Below are 20,796 nucleotides of genomic sequence, written 5' to 3'. Positions count from 1 at the left end.
CCAACATCTCTGCCATGTCTGGTTCTGATGCTCTCTCGATGTATTCAGATTGTGTTTTTTTGCCTTTTGGTATGCCTTGTCATTTTTTCTGCTAGCCAGACTGGATGTACTGAATAAAAGGACCTGCTGTCAATAGGCCTTTATAATGTGATGGGGAGGGGAGTGGAGGGGAAGTGCTCTTTAGTCCTGTGATTAGGTCTAGGTCTTTTAGGGAGCCCTTGACTCTGAACTGTGAATTCCACAAACTTTCTGGATTTTTTTTCTCCGCAGTTAAATGGGTCAGGATGGCTACTGCCAGCTGGAATTGGGTACTTTCTTCCCCCAAGGTCAGTTAGGCTCTGTAATACCTCAGCAGGTTAACTAACCTGCTCTGGTTAACCAACAGTTACCTAAACTTTTCCTGCAGGATGTTTCCTTTTTTTTTTTTTTTTTTTTTTAATTTTTTTTTTTAATTTTTTTTTCAACGTTTATTTATTTTTGGGACAGAGAGAGACAGAGCATGAACGGGGGAGGGGCAGAGAGAGAGGGAGACACAGAATCGGAAACAGGCTCCAGGCTCTGAGCCATCAGCCCAGAGCCTGACGCGGGGCTCGAACTCACAGACCGCGAGATCGTGACCTGGCTGAAGTCGGACGCTTAACCGACTGCGCCACCCAGGCGCCCCGGATGTTTCCTTTTATGGTCAACCCCTTGTGATCTGTGGTAACAGAACAGTGAAAGGCAGAATTGCAATCTGAACAAGATAAATTCGGCTTCTTCCGCTAATCCTTCATAGAGCTACTTATCACTAACCAGACTGGCTGGTTCTATTTAAAGTCTTCTCCTTTCCCCTCTTCTTCTCAGTAGAAGTTCAGGCATAGAAAGAAATCACTACAGGCATGAGCAAGGAGAAAAGCATTCAAAAAAGACAGACTATTTAATACAAACCGCACAACCAGTTGCGGTTGGAGTTAGGTTGCAGGACCTGACTTAAGGTAGAAACTTGAAGAAACTGAAGGAGGCAATTAAGGGAGAGACGTACATAGCTAAGAACAGCTTGTTGAAACTTGTGATGCCCTTTCTCTTCCATCCCCACAACGCAACTTTACCCTCATGGGTGCGTCTACCCTATTCGTTTATGATGGTTCAAAATCAATTACCCTTGCTATGAAGTCATTTTGCAATGACTATGTTTCTGTGGAGAAGTAGGTCTGCCCTTAAAAAATGTCTGTCCCATTACATAAGAATGTGTATGTCTCTTTTCTCAGCTCCCACAAAAGAACGAGTGACGTAAATATCTACATCTCTCTGGAAATCAACACGGTAGGGTAAGCGCTTGCCATGTCAGCTACCTCTTGCTGAATACAAACCACTCCCAAAATGCAGTGTCTTGCCATTGCTCAGGAGTCTCTGGCTTAGCCGAGTGATTCTTCTTGTCTGGGCCACACTAGGCTCCCTTCAGCTGGTCTTGGTTAGCCTGCATTTGCCCATGAATCTCCAATGGGCTGCTGAGTCAGCCTGGGTCCAGCTGCTCCAAGATGGGCTCAGCTACTACAGCTTGATTCTGCTCCACATGGTCTCGCATCCTCCAGTCGCGCAACCTGTGTGTGTGCACCTGACAGCTGAGCAAGGTTCTAAGAGTGAGAACAGACATGCACAGGCCACTTGAGACCTATCTGCCTTGTCACTTCTGCTGCCTATTAGTAGCAGTTTATTGGCCACAGCAAATCCCTCTTGATGAAAGGAGCTGCAAAGTCACATTGCAAAGGGTGGGGATACAGGAAGGGATAGAGAATTGTGTCCATTTGGGCAGGCTCACACGATGTATAAGGAAGACAATCAGATCTTCATGATGTCCCCAATGTCTGAATATCCCTTGGAATAGATTTTTATTATCTCTTTCCTCTTCTTTTGGTAACCGTACCTCTCTTCATTAAGGAAACGGTTTCTCCCTCTCCAGGTCACATAGTTTGAATGGGCTGACCCTACTTCCCTGCCACAGAGATTAGTCTGAAGGAGGAACTAGCCCAAGAGGGCAGTACTAGCATCTACTCTCCCCCACAGGGATTGGTCCTGAGATATTAACACAAGATAACCATTGGGCACTCAACTGATATTTTCCAAGATTTTTTTTTTTCTCATCATTACTAGGAGAGAGGTGCTGTCCCCATCGGATCAAGAAGAACATGAGCATTCATCATCCCAGCCTTATGGAGAAGCCACATGTAAAATAAAGTTGTCACAGAGTCCCTGGACTATCTCATACCATTGTCTTTCTGCACTTTGGCAACAGAAACCAAGACACTCACTTTGGCCCAGGTGGTTCAAATGGTATTTCTGTCACTTGTAACCTAAGGAATCCTAACTGAAAGAGCCCCAGAACATAAAATTTCAAACAGAAAAGGCCACATTTGTACTTTCTGGGGTACTCACTAGTTTCATGAATCACTCTTCTTTCTACATATAGAGCAGGAGTTGTAATTCCCATGATGGAAGGAAACAACCAGTAAATGGAAGTAACTAAATGAAGGAAAGTATCCTGCCCCACCCACCAGGGAAGTCTGAGCACTGGCGACCCCACCCCTTTGGCATCTAAGCCCTAACTATTGGGCATGAAGCATCAGTTAGAACTCCAAGTATTGGTCCTCTGGGATCCCAGATTCTCTTTGATTCTCTTTTGTTTCCCTCTGTCCCTAAAGATGGTTATTGCTCGCTTAAGTTTTTATGTATGGGCTCTGTCAACATCTACTTCTTTCTCATTTAGTTTTCCAATAGCCTGTATTTACTCAAGTCTTTGTATTAAATTCCTTCTGTTTGAAATAATTAACATACCCTCTGTTTCCTTGACTCAACCCTGACTGATAACAATCATTAGAACACCAAGTTTATTTTGTATGCTAGAATTTCTTGTTCTGAAATCATAATGTGAAAAATAATTTCTTCAAATGCCAAGATCCTTGCTACAAGAAAGTAGTTACCAACCAGCCACAAAAAAAGACTTCTGTAGAATAGTTATGATTGTTCTGTTACTTATAGCAAAGCCCTCATGATTCGTAAAAAGACTAGACCTGAAGTGTCAGTCATAATTAGCAGTTATATCCCTAAATCTGTCTTCGCTCTTCTTGAATCTATTTTTCTTAACGTTTATTTATTTTTGAGAGAGAGAGAGAGAGAGAGAGAGCTTGGGCGGGGCGGGTAGAGAGAGAGGGAGACACAGAATCTGAAGCAGGCTCCAGGCTGTCAGCACAGTCCATCTTGGAGCTTGGAGCCACGAACCGCAAGATCATGACCTGAGCCAAAGTCAGATGCTTAACCGACTGAGCCACCCAGGTGCTCCTTCTTGAATCTATTTCTTTCTCTTTTAAAATTTTAAATATGTATATATTTTTAATTTTTTTTAATATAATTGATTGTCAAGTTGGCTAACATGCAGTGTGTACAGTGTGCTCTTGGTTTTGGGGGTAGATTCTTGTGGCGCATTGCTTACATACAACACCCAGTGCTCATCCCGACAAGTGCCCTCCTCTATTTCTAAACAGGTCAACCAAAGCCAACGCACAGGAAACAACATTCTAAGAAATGTTCTGCTAATTATACTAGTGAAATTGGGTCTGGATTTAAAATGTGTTAGTATTTTAAATTTTGAAAAATACGTATTTTAAAATACTTAAAATTAAGTATTACATATTGAAGTATTTTAAATCAATTTGAAATTAGGTATTTCTATTTAAAATTTAATAAGTATTTTTAAGTCAGCTCTATATGTGGAGAAAGGGACAATAATTACTCATCTAGAACAGGAAACTTCATTTCAGGGAAAAATTCACCTGAGGATATTGTGAGAAGTTTAGATATACAAACGCGTGTTTCTAAAAATGGAATTACATTATTTTTTTTCCCTAGAAACACCTACACCAAACTAATAATTATGACTGTTTCTTGGTTACAGGAATTGTTTTATTATTGTCTTTTTATGATCAGTACATACTACTTTACTTCTAATGCAAAATATATTTTGAAGTTTCTCCAGGGCAAATTTAAAAGACTTGGATTTTAAACCTAGAATTTATATTCCATATTTAAGGAAAATGCCTAATGAATTCCTCCTCAATAGATATCTACTGAGCACCTGTGGGGTGCCTAACACTACAGTAAGAGAACCCCAAAATAAAACTCCTACCCTATGGAATTTAAATCAACAAAGTTCATAGGCATCTTTACAGTTAGGTAGCTAACACACGGTAGACTCCTAATAAATATTTGTTAAATGAATACATGAAGGTACCATCAAAAATATTTATTTATTCAAACACTCATTTCACGGAGGCTTGGCCTTGTTCTGTTCATTCATCATACATGTATCATATTTCATCACTTCCAAGACACACATTGCTCACATTTCAACAACTCTGAAATCAGAATGGGACTTACTATCAATGTGATTTTTAAAGTATTGTTTCATTGGGGCTCCTGGGTGGCTCAGTCAGTTAAGCATCCACTCTTGATTTCTGCTCAGGTCATGATCTCATGGTTTGTGAGTTCAAGTCTCATGTCGGGCTCTGTGCTGAGAGCATGGAGCCTGCTTGGGATTCTCTCTCTCCCTTTGTCTCTGCCCCTCCCTGCTCGTGTGCTCTCTCTCAAATAAAAATGAACATTTTTTAAAACAATAAATATTATTTCATAGACAGTTTGCAGCATTTTCTTTGAAGTGGCAAAAAAAAAATAACAGTAGGTTTTACATTGATCACATCTTTGAATGAGACATATTTTCTATAGTTTAGAAAATACATTATGAATATTTATGCTTGTTTCCCCTAGGGTTCAACCAGAAAAAGTTTTCATGGGGCCACACAATTCAATAAACATTCACGGCTACAGTAATCATATGAAATCCCAACTACTAATGTATAAATGTCAAAGCCAATAGCTGACAAGTAACAACTTTATAAAAAGTTGTGTATTTGTAAGGGTTCATTTCTCAAATTTTCAACATTACTATTGAATGTTTTTTTTAATATGAAATTTATTGTCAAATTGGTTTCCATACAACACCCAGTGCTCATCCCAAAAGGTGCCCTCCTCCAATATCCATCACCCACCCTCCCCACCCTCCCACCCCCATCAACCCTCAGTTTGTTCTCAGTTTTTAATAGTCTCTTATATTTTGGCTCCCTCCCTCTCTAACCTCTTTTTCCCCCCCTCCCCCCTGGTCTTCTGTTCAGTGTCTCAGAATCCACATAAGAGTGAAAACATATGGTATCTGTCTTTCTCTGTATGACTTATTTCACTTAGCATAACACTCTCCAGTTCCATCCACATTGCTACAAAAGGCCAGATTTCATTCTTTCTCATTGCCACATAGTATTCCATTGTGTATATAAACCACAATTTCTTTATCCATTCATCTGTTGATGGACATTTAGGCTCTTTCCATAATTTGGCTATTGTTGAAAGTGCTGCTATAAACATTGGGGTACAAGTGCCCCTATGCATCAGTACTCCTGTATCCCTTGGGTAAATTCCTAGCAGTGCTATTGCTGGGTCATAGGGTAGATCTATTTTTAATTTTTTGAGGAAACTCCACACTGTTTTCCGGAGTGGCTGCACCAGTTAGCATTCCCACCAACAGTGCAAGAGGATTCCTGTTTCTCCACATCCTCGCCAGCATCTGTAGTCTCCTGATTTGTTCATTTTAGCCACTGTGACTGGCATGAGGTGATACTATTGAATGTTAAACATGTTTCTCCTATTTTTGAACTTAATGCAAGGCACAATTGCATATAAAAATCATAGGCATATCTAAGCATTTATGTACTTAAAGGATTTTCATATTTTAGTGTTTGAAATTAACCAAGGTTTAAAAGATCTAAAAAATACGGAAATGACTAAGGAACTCTGAGAAGTTACCAAAGAAACACTAATAAAACCTTATAGGAGAGATGAAATTAACAATGAAATCAAAATAAAATTTTATTACAAAGAAGGAAGAGGAAAAGGTGGAGGAGGAGGAGGAAGAAGAAGAATTAATAATAACAAAAAATAAATAAATAAAACATCACCAGACTAAGAAAATGTGACTCATCAGCAAGGTATAACTTACACTAATGGCACATAAAGAAATCACTCTTAGCACTACACACACGTTAAAGACGTCAAATAAATACAGAAGTATATTTTATTAATAATTATTGACATCTATTAGTTCTGAGAATGTTAAACAGCTACATCAAGTTTAATCATAGAGTCCTTTTGCCATCTCGTAGTCTTTCTCTTACATATTTTTTCACAGATGTTTTAGCTGATGTGGAAGTTGGAAGAAGAGGGCAGGAAGGACAAAAGGAAAGCCATCTTTCAACCAGTTGGTGATCTTGTCTCTCACTTACTCTCTTATCCTATGATTGCCAGGCCCTCTGAGGAACTCTGAGAACCGCAGTTACCTGCTCTTCCCTCTCCACACTTTCTTCTTTTCTGGAATCAGTAGCATAGAGCCTGGACGTACACGTGCCTTCTACCTTTCCATCTGGGCACACCCTGGCTCCCTGCTCCTGACAACTCAAACCCCAACGTGCCTTCCCACTTCCAGCGAAGAGGACAATATATCTCCCTCTTCTATTGTATACTTTAGGAAAAAATGACTTTACAACTTGACAATTTCTCATCACTATAAAATAAAAGGGAAATTCACTTAACACTATAGCAAACACTGAACATAGAAAACAAGAACTCTTGACTTTCGCAATCAGTGTTATATCAAGATCTAAAAGACAAGGAAGAGGCAACGAGTAAGAAAAGTACAGTGCATTTGTGGCTGTGAGTTTGCAAAAAAGATTGTTGTCTATTTCTGGTTATTTTCCCTTGACTTCCAGTTTCTGATTTTTCTTTTAAGTTTGCAAGTGTTACAATATTATGGACTTTTCTCATTTTGCCCTGCCTAGTGGAAAGGGAAAAATAAATGTCAGATCAAATTCATGTAGGTGAGCTTAAGACTAAAATTTTTGTAAATGATAAAATCATCTTTAAGAGGACATTGACCGATTTTGTGTTAGTATGGGTTGCTTTTTCACATGAAATATTCTCAAGAAAGCCTTCTGGAAATGCTTGTGACATAATGGATACAGAAAAGGATTGACAAGGGAATTGAACCATTGAAGCCAAAAGGTGATTTCATACCAAATTGTTTGAGGACGCTGCTCTGGTGAAAGAAATGAACGAATGATCGTGAACAGAGAATATGGAGCCCAGCAAAAGGCAAAAACACCTAACAGAATGGCCAGTGACTTGGCTAATTTCCTGGCTCTGAGCAGTTCAATATAATCCCTTTGGTGAAGACATAGGGAATCACAATGGGAGACGGAGGCCATTTTGGAAGCAATTATATTGCTATTTGTCTGGGCTCTTAGAGAAAACAAGAGACTGCTCTTTCTACCGTGTCTCTTCAAAGGAACAGATGTTGCTGTTTCCTTCAGTTCAGGAAGAGATGTTCTTGAAAACAGTCCACCCCTGAGTGAGGGTCCACAGTTATTGGGAGGGGTAGGAGAAGTGAGTCCAGGCTGGCTTTGCCACCGACTGAGATTACCACGCTTCCACAGCCTCCAGTAAATGTATATGTTGAAATAGGCCACTGACAAGACTGGAACCACAAATTCCAAGAATGAAGTGATGGCGAGGATGTACCATTTGGAAATGAACCCAGGTTCACAGTCCTTTTTCTCTGAGACTCTGACACTGGAATTATTCCAAGACTCTGAAACTAGAATTATTGGCCCGTGCACTAAGAAGGCCAGAACCCAGACAGCCACCATCAGAGCTACGATCTTCAAGATTCCAATGTGTTGAGTTCTGTAAGATATCTAAAAGAGAGGAAATAAGTTATTTCCATTATAATGAACATATGTTGGTTGCATACGGCATATCATAGACCCTCAGGAGTTTCAGGGATATGCAAGAGGTAGGGAAGTTACCTGGCCCTGAGTAACTGGGTAAGTAATCTAAAAGGTCAACCACCCTCTATGAGAGATAAACACATGAACCAAGAGTTTTTTGAGGGGACCTGGAACAGACAACCTCCCTAAGCTTCTTTTAGATCAGTAAGGTTCCTTCTAGCTCATATATTCCATATTTCTCTGATTTCCTCACTCAAGGGAAAGGAAATTATTTCCCCATGAAACTGGAACATGCCTCCCTTTCCACTATGGTTCATGTACTATTTTCTCTGAGTTTCTAAGTCTCGTGCTACAGTGTTTACTCATTTTTATTAAAAAGGTGAAACAATGCCCAGCACTTTTTTTCTTTGATGGATTGTGCAGGCTGGGAAGGGCTCACCAATTGGCTGGAGGTAAGAAGAAGCTGGCTTCAAAAAAAAAAAAAAAAAGGTTATTTTTATAAACTGCAGGGAAGTGGGTTTTTTTTTTCCTACATTACTAGTATTTCTTAGGCTAAGCTAAAATGCATATGGTGCTGACCACAAGTTCCCATATAAAATACGCTTCTTTGCCTTCTGCTTCTCATGCCACTAATTAATATATCTCTTGCACTAAATCTAATGATTATGAAGATGGTAACAATACCCAGATGGTCATAAAACTGCATTTAGTTTTTTAATTGCTCTGTTCAGCCTTTGTAATGATGTGATGCAATATGCTAGGAAGTGATCTCTATTCTATTATGCATAAGGTCAAATGGGATAATGGACATCCAAGGGAATTGAGAAGATGATGCCCATCTCTTCATTTCTGGGTAGCATTTTTGACAGGTAGCTCAAGCATTGCTTGAATTCAGGCCCAAGCCAGTTGGCATGGCCTTCCTGACATCAGTCAATGGCCCAGTCCTCACCCACGACAGGATCCGTTCATTATTCAGAATATTGCCTCTTATGCCTTCCCCACCCCAATAAGATATCCAAACGTTCCATCAATCAGATTTCCTTTATGAGGCAGAGCAGCCTACAGAACACACTGGTGGTAACAATGAGACGGGATTGCAGAGCCCTTCTGAGTGCCTGTTGCAGGTTGATCTGTGTCCTCAAAAGAGATACGCTGAAGTCCCAACACCCAGTGTCTGCGTGCACGACCTCATTTGCAATGAGGGTCTTTGCAGATATAATCAAGTTAAGATAAGGTCATACTCGATTAGGGTGAACCTCCCTGTAAGAGGCACACAGACACACAGGGAGAATACCACGGGACAATGGAGGCAGAGCCTGGAGTGATGCATCTACAAGTTGAGGAAGGCCAGGAAAGCCAAGGATGGCCAGTAATACTAGAAGCTAAGAGAAAGGCATGGAACCAGCTGCCCTAGAAGCCTCAGAGAGCATTGCCCTGCCTACACTTGGATTTTGGACTTCAAGTCTCCAAATATCAAATTTATTCCAGAGAACAGTTCTGTTGTTTTAAGCCACCCAATGTGTTCTACTTTATTACAGCAGTCCTAGGAAACCAGCAACAATATTTTCATGGTCTTGATTTTCCTGTCAAGCTTCCTTCATCTTCAGTATACTCTCCACTTACCATCTTAACTCTGCATACATGTTAATTCCCACTCCTTCCAATGACACTGTTCTACTTTCCCTCACCCACCCTTACTTCAGCCATACAGAAATCGGCTCTCCAGAAGATGTGTCTGAGCACTGTAATCATGCACTGCCATCTGCATTGAGCCTTCCTTGTCCAAGTTATTATCAGATTTCCATCTTTCAGGCTCAGCTCATGACCCTGCCCTATCACACTACTTCGTACTACAGCAAGAGCTCAGCTTCCCCACAACTACTTCCCACAAGTTTCAGTGGTCTTTGAGGGCTTCCTGGCTTACACAGCTGTATTTGAAGTATTAGCCAACAGAGGTGCAAGAGCTGCCTGAGTGCCCCTCGCGAACATCCATGCACTGGTGTTACACAGTTGACTCTGTGCTAGGTGCTAAGGACCTGGGATCCAGCTGGCCCAGCCCTCACCACAGGGACAGCTTATGTGGCCAGAGGAATTCCTCAGGGCAAGACTAGAAAACAAACCTACTCATTTTCTCTCTGTGGACATCACTCCTTCTGTCTCTGTGACTTCTTTTTTTCTTTTTTTTTTTAAGTTTATTTATTTATTTCGAGAGAGAGAGAGAGAGGGCACAAATGGGGAAGGGACAGAAAGAGAGGGGGAGAGAGAATCCCAAGCAGGCTCCATACTGTCAGCGCAGAACCCAATGTGGGGATCGAACTCATGAACCACGACATCATGACCCAAGCTGAAGTTGGACACTTACCCGACTAAGCCACCCAGGCACCCCTGTCTCTGCAACTTCTACCCACTTCTCCTAACTGCACCTGGGGTAGACCTAAGAGCTTAGACATCCAGTGAAAGGATGTCCTAATGAATGTTAAGTGGGAACACCCAGGAAAGGCTACAAAAGAAATATTAACACAGAAAACAAGGAAATGTTTAAGTACAAATGGGAAAGATTGTGAATTAGAACACTCTTTTTTGAACATGTTGACTGACTTAAAATAAGAAATACATTTTAGGGGTGCTTAAGTGGCTCAGTTGGTTAAGCCTCCGACTTCAGCTCAGGACATGATCTTGTGATTCGTGAGTTTGAGCCCTGCATTGGGCTCTGTGCTGACAGCCCAGAGCCTGGAGCCTGCTTCGGATTCTCTGCCTCTGTCTCTCTCTCAAAAATAAATAAATGTTTAAAAAAATTTAATAAAAAAAAGAAATACATTTTACATCATAACTAAGTCCATAGACAGAGGTATTCATAAAATAACACATTTATTATGTACAAAGTACTCTGATATTTTATACTCTAATTTTTAAAAACTGTTTTAGTATGTCCTTCTATGCACTTTTTCATTTAAAAAAAAGTGGGGGTGCCTGGGTGGCTCAGTCGATTAAACATCTGACTCTTGATTTTGGCTCAGGTCATGATCTCATGGTTCGTGGGTTCAAGGCCCATGTTGGTCTCTGCACTGACAGTGCAGAGCCTGCTTGGAATTCTCTGTCTCCCTCTCTCTATGCCCCTCCCCTGCTCATGTTCTCTCTCTCTCTCTCAAAAATATTTAAACATTTTTTTGAAAAGTGGTCACGACCCACTGAACTGACTTCATGACTCAATAACGGGTTATAACCTGCAATTTGAAAAACATGAGCTTATAGGCATCTAAATTGTTCTCCCAAGCTGATCTGCACTCTCTCCATAGTTTGTCCAGTACAAACTGCAGTGGACCCTGGGTCAATGAAGTACCCAAGGCCAAGTGTCTGGATGTCCCAACACATTAATTCTCCCCTTCTTCCTGGCAATATGGTAGCTTAGCTAGAGACCACGTTTCCCAGCTTTTCTTGCAGTGTGATGTTACTGCAAGATGTTACTAGCAGATGGGTGTTAGTAAATGTCACCGGTAAAATGTGAGCAGAAATGATTGTATGATTCTGAACCATGTGGTTAAGACAAAATCCCTTGCCCTGGATTTCTGCTCTTTTCCCATCCTTTCTAGAACCTGGAGTGACAACAACGTGAATTTGACCATGCAGAGGAGAATAATGACCTAGAGCAGGGATCAGCAAACCACTGTCCATGAAACAAATGTGGCCCACCACCTGCTTGGATAAATAAAGTTTTACTGGAACACAATGAATGAATCATTCTTTTTTTTTTTTTTTTAACATAGTATGTATGGCTGTTTTTGTACCATAATGGCAGACCAGAGCAGTTGCAACAGAGACCATAGGTCCCTTTCTAGCTAAAGTTTGCTGACCCCTCCCCTAGAGGGTGCACAGCCACCCTGTTAGCCTAGGTCCCTGGATGAGTTTCTGGAACAGAGGCTCCCACCTTTCCTGGACTGTTCTGTGACAGAAAAATCAATTTCTATCTTGTTTGAGCCTCATCTTTGTTCCCACAGCTTACCCTTGCCTTCTGCAATATACCTTCCCAACCCTGTCTACTGCAAGCTGTGCAGACCTCCCAAGTCAGAACTATCACTGTCCCCTCAACACCTCCAATACCATGCTTAGTATACTGTACTGAACCCATTTGTTCCTGGATCTGTCTCCACATTAGACTATTATGCTCCTCGAAAGTGGAGACTCTGCGGGCGCCTGGTTGGCGGTTAAGCGTCTGACTCTTGGTTTTGGCTCAGGCATGGCTTCATGGGTTCGAGCCCTGCATCTGGCTCTGCACTGGCAGCATGGAGCCTGCTTGGGATTCTCTTCCTCTCCCTCTCTCTCTGCCCATCCCCAACTTATGGTGTCTCTTTCTCTCTCAAAATAAATAAACTTAAAAAAAAAAAAAAAGTAGAGACTCTGCTAATTCATTTCCCAGCACTCAGCAAAATCCCTTGCACAGAGTAGCATCCCCCAAAGATTTGGGTCCTGGGACTCAAGAATGAAGGAAGTTTCCCATCTAGGTTTCCTAGACATCAGATTACTGCCCCTTATTTCTCTACCTCTTTCACCCTCTGTCTTTACTTGCATCTGCCCTTGTTTGCTCCCTTGTTCTATTGCTGATCAATTTAGCTGCCTTATGAACTGCCACTAACTTTTTAATGAGGCTATTCCAAATCCTGGGTCAATTCAGACTTTCTTGGCATGGGTCCTACCCTGGCACTAGGAGTTGATCTTTCAGGTTGGGCTCACCATCTAAGCTATAGCCTCCCTGTACACTGTCTTTTTCCTTTGGTCATTGAAAATTGATTTTCTCATGACATTCAAAAGTGTGGGTGTCTTTCTACTTGCTCACTAGATCCCACCTGAGGAAAATATTCAGGTCTTAGTTTGTGTAAGGAATGAAACTGATAGGGATGCCTGGGTGGCTCAGTTGGTTGAATGTTAGACTTTGATCCAGGTCATGATCTCACAATTCATGGGTTCAAGCCCCACATAGGGCTTTGGGCTGACAATGTGGAGCCTGCTTCAGATTCTCTGTCACCTTCTCTTTTTGCTCTTCCCCCACTCGCGTGCATGCGCATGCACGCTCTCTCTCTCTCTCTCTCTCTCTCAAAAATAAATAAACATTAAAAAAAAAAGGAAGAGGGGCGCCTGGGTGGCGCAGTCGGTTAAGCGTCCGACTTCAGCCAGGTCACGATCTCATGGTCTGTGAGTTCGAGCCCCGTGTCGGGCTCTGGGCTGATGGCTCAGAGCCTGGAGCCTGTTTCCGATTCTGTGTCTCCCTCTCTCTCTGCCCCTCCCCCGTTCATGCTCTGTCTCTCTCTGTCCCAAAAATAAATAAACGTTGAAAAAAAAATTAAAAAAAAAAAAAAAAAGGAAAAAAAGAAACTGATAAACGTACTGCGACCCCCACATCTATCCAATCTCCTATGGACTCGGTACATACCGTTTCTGACAACTCGCCTTAGATTTTCTTTGATGTCTTCCCATTTCAGTGGCACATAGGGGAGTGACTTAGCCAAATCACACACAGAAATTGTTCACTAAGGGCCAATGAAAACTTAGTGCCAGTTAACTGAAGGATAATCAGGCTCCTCTACGGTTTGCCAACTAAACGAAAAAATTACACTTAAAAAATTTTTGCTTGTGGACCCAAAATTTACAAGCACATAATGTTTAAAGAAGGCAAATTAATGTTTCGACTTACAGCGTTTGAGACTGACTGGTATCGATCGTAGCTGATGAGTACAATGTTATACACAGATGTTGTACACAAAAGATAGTCAACAATGAGCCAAAACGTGCAGAGTTTACTTTCAGAGCTCCAACCATACAGCGCGTGAGGGATGTACAAAGGAATGGAGATCATACCTGTACAAGGAAAAAAGGTTAAAAAAAAAAAAAAAGCACATATCAATGACTACCCAGAGGCATAGGTACACAACACAATGACATATATGACATGACCAAAAATGGCTTGATGATAATTTAGAAATTCATAGTGCTTCATCAGCAAACTCAGGACTGATTTCCTATGTGTTCTTTAAATACCATTTTTACAATGGCTGTCATAAATATCCTGTGTTTCCTTATTGCTTTCCAAATGAAGCACAGGTCTGGACGGCATTTCCAGCCACATACAGCACAAGCCATCTTCACGTTCGTGATGCAACCCACACAGGATGGGCCAGCCTTTCCCCAAAGACAGCCTGTAGTTTCATATCCCCTTTGCCTTTGCCGACAGCATTCTTTCCTCCTAGAATATCCTCCTCTCTTGTACTGAGAAGTCTACCTCCTCATTCTCCATGCAGTTCAAAAAAATGACTTTCTCCTTGTCATCTCTTTTGGAACTTCCTTGGCAGAAGGGACCCCTCTGTCCCCTGACTATGTTGGCACTTTGCTCTTCACTCCCTCTCTCAGGTAGAAATACTTGCTACTTGGTATCTCTGTCATCTTTTAACTAGCTTCTCCTGAGGCCTGGGACCATGTTGTAAGTTGATCTTTGTATTTTTCACAGCACTTAGAGTTGCCCAGTGGCTCACACATTTAACTTGGGTAAGTTAATAACAGCCAATATATATTGTGCAGTTACCATATGCCAGACATTGTGCTATGTCTGCTGTATATATCACCTCATTAAACTTTCATAGAAGCTGTGTAAGGCAGAAACTATGCTGAGTTAGACGATAAAGAACCTATAGCTCAAGAGGGAGACATGATTGCCAAGGTCTACTCAGCTAGTAATGGAAGATTGGCTTTGAAACCAGGCAGTGTGATTTCAAGACTCCCTACCGGGACACACCCGGCTGGCTCAGCCAGTTAAGCATCCGACTTCAGCTCAAGTTTTACTCTCACAATTCATGAGTTCGAGCCCCACATTGGGCTCACTGCTGTCAGCATGGAGCCCACTTCACGTGCTCTGTCTCCTTCTCTCTGCTCCTCCCCCACTCGTATGCACGCTCTCTCCCTCTCTCTCTCTCTCTCTCTCAAAAATAAATAAACATTAAGGGAAAAAAAAAAAGACTCTTGACTTTAACCACTACACTTCACTGAATGAACAAATATGTGAGTGGTTCAGCTTAGCACAGAAATAGCCTAATTAAGAAAAATGACTACCCTGGGTTCCCTTTCCTTAAGCTTTGCTGGGAGTTTTCCGCTGGATTGACATTTCAGACAGGTGACACTACTCACTGAGAATATAATCTAGTAAGTGGAAGCTCAGTGAGTATCTTCATATTTCATCAGGCACTTGGCAGGATTTCCCATTTTCATATGAGAACCAAGTAAGCCTATCAGGAAGAACAATAGTGAAGGTAAAAAGAAAGGAGAAGGAAAGGGAAGGAGGAAGGCAACCCTACATTCTCCCAAAACAAGATGACGCGAGGATATGATGCTGTAGTTTCAGCACCAGTGAAAGGGGATGCAGAACTTAGCATTCTGTACCTAAGTTCACATACAAAGATGAGACACGAGGCATCATGGAGATGGAAGAGTTGTGTGGTTGTTTTTTTTAAATGTTTATTCACTTTAGAGAGAGAGAGAGGCAGAGTGTGAGCAGGAGAGGGGCAGAAAGAGGAGACACAGAATCTGAAGCAGGCTCCAGGCTCTGAGCTGTCAGCACAGAGCCCGACGTGGGGCTTGAACTCACAAACCACGAGCCAAAGTCGGATGCTTAACCCACTGAACTCACCTAGTAATGGAAGACTGGCTTTGAAACCCAGGCGCCCCAGTCAGTTCTGATATGTAGTTCAAATTGCCTGCTTATTTCATGTTTCAATTATATTTTTAATGACAACTAAGCTTCCCTATGGTGTCTCCCATCTCAAAGATGGGTGTGTGCACGCACGTGTATGCATACACACGCCTGTGGTATAAAATAGGTAAATAAATAAAATAAATCAAAGTATCTGAGATAAATCACCTGAGATAAGTCAAAGTATCTTCAAAACAGAAACATATATTTTGGTCCAGAGTTGTGGCTTCTAATATTCCCAACATGAATATTTTACACACACACACATACACACACACACACACACACTCACACACACATTTCCTCCACAGAAATGACAGCAAAGAGTACAACGCCAGTAATTCTTTGCCTGACAGACACCACTGTCTATTTAAACGTTAAAGGAAGGGAGACTCCTGGGTGGCTCAGTCTGTTAAGTGCCAACTTCTGCTCAGGTCATGATCTCACAGTTCGTGGGTTCTGCTGTCAGTGCAGAACCTGCTTGGGGTCCTCTCTGCCCCTCCCCTGCTCTCTCTCTCTCTTTCTCTCTCTCTCCCTGTCAAAAATAAATAAACATTACACATTAAAGGAAGGCTGTGAGTTCAATAATCTTGTCCACACATTTTCTGAAATAGATGAAAGAGGAAGGGTGTGTTTGGGTGTGTCCAAGACTTTAGTTGCTGCTTGACATAGCATTTTAAAAGAGGCCGTAGCCTATTCCTTTGGCTTTCGTGAAACCCTGCTGTTCCCTTGTGTTCTACATGATGTTTTAGCACAAACGTCATGCTCAGATCCTCTATCATGTTGAGTGGGGGAGATGTTTGTGGCTCATTCCACCACTGTGGAATCGGAAACATTTCTAGGATACACCCACTCTGAAGTGTTTCTGTAACTTCCACTCTGGAAGCATACTTCTGGGTCAAATGGACTTGATAAGGAAAACTAAGAGCCAGTTTCTTGAAAGGAGCAAGAAGCCTTTGGCATGACACATTAAGGGCGTGGGGGCTGAGGGAAAGAAAACTGTATTAAGAGAAGATGGTGAAGAAATAAAAACAAGGAGGTGAAGGAACAGGGGGAGGAGAGAAGGGAAAAAGAAGAAGGATGGGAGGAAAGCCCAGGCCACTTGCTCACCCCAGCCTGCCCCGTCTTTCCTGTCTCACTTCTTGCTACGCCCTCCATCCCAGTTCTTGGGCCTCAGAAACACCGCACACACACCCCTCAGACCCTTGCACTTTCCTCAGCACGAACTGCTCTTCCCTCAGAAGCTCCTTCTATTTGCTCAGAAGTGTCCTGACCAGTGAGCCTTGCCCTTGACATTTCAATGGCAACCTCCATCTCTAGCACCCTTTCCCTCCCTCTTCCCTGCTGCTGTTCTCACTAGCAATGACCACCTTCTAAAATACTACGCACTTTTATTGACTTATTTATACTTATTATGTATCCCCCCCACTGTCCCTCCCCCAGTAAAAACAGAAGCACCACGAGGACAGGGAATTTTGTCCCTATTTTCACTGCCATATGCCCAGCACTTCAAAGAGTGCCTGCTTCAAAATAAACCAGTATTGGATGAATAGATGAGAATGGGGAAGCCCAGTTTGTGTGAACATTGCCACCAGTCTGGTATCGTCCTTTCTTTCCAAAGCCAGCTAAGACGCTGCATCTTCCATGAGAAAATGACAGTCAAAATGGGGGGTGGGTTGGGGAGAGAGCTAAAAGTCCCTGTGAATTCTTTGGGCCGAAAGAGAAATGTGTGGATAACAGTGAGTGCCTAGAGGGTGTTATGAACTGAATTTTTGGGTCGCCCCCAAATTCATATGTTGAAGCTCTATTCCCCAGGGTCACTGCATTTGGAGATAGGGTCTACAAGGAGGTAAAGTTAAATGAGGTCATAAGGATGGAGCCCTAATCCGACAGGATTAGTGTCCTTATAAGAAGAAACACCAGAGACTCGGTCAATTGGGTGTTCAAGTTTGGCTCAGGTCATGATCTCACAGTTTGTGAGTTCAAGCCCCGCATCAGGCTCATTTCTGTCAGTGTGGAGCCTGCTTCAGATCCTCTGTTTCCCTCTCTCTCTGCCCCTCCCCCACTCTGTTGTGTGCTCTCTCTCTCTCTCTCAAAAATAAATAATCATTAAAAGAAGAAGAAGAAAAAACACTGGAGAGCTTGCTTGCTCTCTCTCTCTCCATGCACACACAGGGGAAACAACACGTGAGAGCACATGGAGAAGGCAACCATCTACAAATCAGGACAAGGGCATTCACCAAGAACCGAATCAGCCAGCACCTTGGTCTGGTACTTCCCAGCCTCCAGAACCTTAAGAACGTCAATTGCTGTTAAGTCACCCCGACTGGGGTATTGTGTTGTGGCAGCCTGAGCTAACTCACGAGAAAAGAGAAGAGTCCTGAACTGAGGCATGAAGGGACTAAAGATTAACTGTGCCCTCCTGAAAATGAGGTTCAGACTCTGTCAGCCCCCACCACCTTTGTCCTTGCAGATCCTGCCTGGGCCATCTGTCACATGGTCATGTAGGCCATAAATGCCCACAAGTGCAGATGTGAAGATGGTACCCACAAATGTGATACCAATTTTATAGACGTCTCCCTATATTTATATATATTGATGGTACTTTGTTTCTGGAATAGTGTGCAGATGAGATATATTTCTATCAATGTAGCTGGTACTGGAGTTTTTCCTCAATAACTCTTTGCTTTCCAACACAACAGTCAGCCTGGGAAGTTGTTCAGGTGCTACGAATTTAGATTTTCGACTGGAGGCCATTTTCAAAATCTGTAAGAAAAGGGCATTCAACCAAAAGCCCATAATATCTAGCACATGTGATACTCCAAGCCATTGCCACATGGTTCTGGAGCTCAAGGTCTCCTGACCACAAGTCCTAAGAATTGCTGCCTTACAATTACATGAGTTCTGCCCTGGCTCACCACAACTGTCACGAGCCTACAGGCTGAGCCAAAAAGCCCACTTCTGAGCATGGCAAAGGAAAAGAACAGCCTTGACACAAAACGCCAACCTTGTTACAGAAAGTTCTCAGAAACTGTTCTAATTCTTCCATCGTCATGGCAGATGCTGTTAAATAAGTGGACATCTGGGTGAAGCTGGCAAGGGGCATGGGAAATGTGAAGGAGGCAAGTGGCAGATTAACAGAGATTCTGGCCTGTGCCCAGTTGCTCTCAGCAAGCTGTGGGGTTGTTTTTGAAACCAAACTTCCCCATTCCAGCTTCTCCCACCTGCTACATCTCTGCTAATGTCTCTGAGGTAAAGCCTCACTCTATCCAGTCACTCAATTGTTTTAAAAATCTAGATCTCCACACTGCCTGTTGAATAGCCTCCAATCCAGACACACTAGCATTCAAGAGCCTTCATTATATAGATCCCAACTACTCCAACTTCATCCCCTACTGATCCCATGTAGCCATTTTTACACCAGCCAGCCTGCAGCCCACACTTAGGAAGACATACACAATGATTTTCTACCAGCATGTCTTTGCTGATTCTTGGAACACTCCTCCCCTCTCCATCTCTGCCTATGGAAATTCTACCCGTCCTTTGAAGTTCACTTCAGATGCTACCACGCACAAACCAAATGTGCTCTCTCTCTCCTCTGAGCACCCATAGCACTTGGTAGGTCTCTGTGGTTCTCACAATGCTCTATACTGTTACAGCCCCTGGTGAACATCTCTTCTCCACTCTCCTACAATGAAACCTTACTAATGAGACTTAGTCTTCTATAGATCTCCTCATTAGCTAATCATACTTGAGTACCTAACAGTCCTTACACATGGATGGGTAATCTACTGACATTCATGACCTTGGGTGGAATTGACACGTATCTGCAGAGAAATCAAAAGAGAAGAGGACTAACATTTGTTGAGCAACCCTATGTTCCAGGCAATAAAGTAAATATTTTATGAGTTTTGGTTCACTGTAAGATACGCAAAAGCGTTTATGTAGCTATAGACAACCACAAGTTAAGTTATACTAGAAGTTCCTATAAAACAATATCATCAGCTGACTTTTCTACACATACTTATAAACCTAAACATTGAAGGAAGGTACCTCTAGAAACAAGTAACTCTTAGACTAAAACAATTTTAGAACTATTCTGGACTCATTTTTATTCTATAAAAAGAAAATAAACGATTTTCAAATGAAAATTCTCCTACAAACCCACAAACACCCACACACCCACCCACACACACACACCCACCCCCCCCACACACGTGTATATATATATATATATATATATATATATATATATATATATACTACTCCCCTAAAGCCTCCACAGAACTTTAATCCTTAAACTTTTTGTTTTTAAAATCCCTAATTCTACACAGTCCCTTGAAATAACAAAAGTTTATTTTAAAGTTATAGAAATAAATTATAATTGGAAAAGATTATCTGAAATAAAGATATGTGACTTACCAACAAAGAAGTCAGCAATGGCCAAGTTAAGGAAAAAGTAATTACTTCGATGTCTAAGCTTTTGGTCCACCACAAAAGCTAGAATAACCACAGCATTTCCTAGCATTATAGCAAACGCTACTAAGCACATTAAAAATACTAAAAAAATGTGAGTACTTGGTAGTAAAGCAATTGTGCTATTAGTAGAAGCTGACATCTCATCAAATGATGAAGAGGCCCTCATCATCTAGCTAGTTAGTAGAGCAAACGAATCCAGCAAGACGATTCTGACAAGTATGTTTTCCAATCGGATACCTAATACATATAGTCTCCTACTCATAACAATATTTCTCAAAATCTAATGCTGATCTCACTGTACTTCCTGATTCTTGATAAAGCAAACTTGTGATAACAGTTTCCCTTTAACTGACACTGAACAAGTTTTTTCCAAAAGACAGTGAAATGTTTTATTGTAAACATTTGAATGTGACTTAACCATCTTCATTTAATAGAGCAATATTATGTAATATATATGAAATATAATTGGTTCATCATATAAGTAAGAAATTGGGCTCCAGTGAGATTCATTTTTTAAACTAATATAGAACTAGTTAAAGATTCCCTTCTGACCATGATGGAAAAACAGGGGCTGAATTCACCATCCTATCTGACATAGCCAAAAAACTGGGCAAAATATATGAAACAATGGTTTTCAAGGCACTGGACATCAGGCAATGAAGAACAATGATCCCTGAGAAAAGGGGTTTATGAGGCGAGCTCAGCCGTTGCCCCAGCTTACTG

The 20,796-nt window shown here is 41.8% G+C and overlaps 1 protein-coding gene across 1 annotated transcript; it reads right to left on the bottom strand.

Moving 5' to 3' along the window:
* Positions 1-6,131: 6,131 nt before the first annotated feature.
* On the bottom strand, positions 6,132-20,426 carry HRH4 (histamine receptor H4). Its single transcript, XM_025931226.2, has 3 exons — positions 20,017-20,426; positions 13,549-13,712; positions 6,132-7,829 (listed from the first exon to the last, which is right to left on the bottom strand). The coding sequence occupies exons 1-3, from the start codon at positions 20,240-20,242 to the stop codon at positions 6,996-6,998; spliced, it is 1,224 nt and encodes a 407-aa protein (XP_025787011.1). The 5' UTR covers positions 20,243-20,426; the 3' UTR covers positions 6,132-6,995.
* Between the last annotated feature and the right edge of the window lie 370 nt (positions 20,427-20,796).

This window comes from Puma concolor, chromosome D3 (genome assembly GCF_028749965.1).
Source record: "Puma concolor isolate L17-30 chromosome D3, mPumCon1.1.hap2, whole genome shotgun sequence".
In the NCBI taxonomy this organism is placed as follows: domain Eukaryota; kingdom Metazoa; phylum Chordata; class Mammalia; order Carnivora; family Felidae; genus Puma; species Puma concolor.
This window is presented reverse-complemented; position numbering and strand designations above follow the sequence as displayed.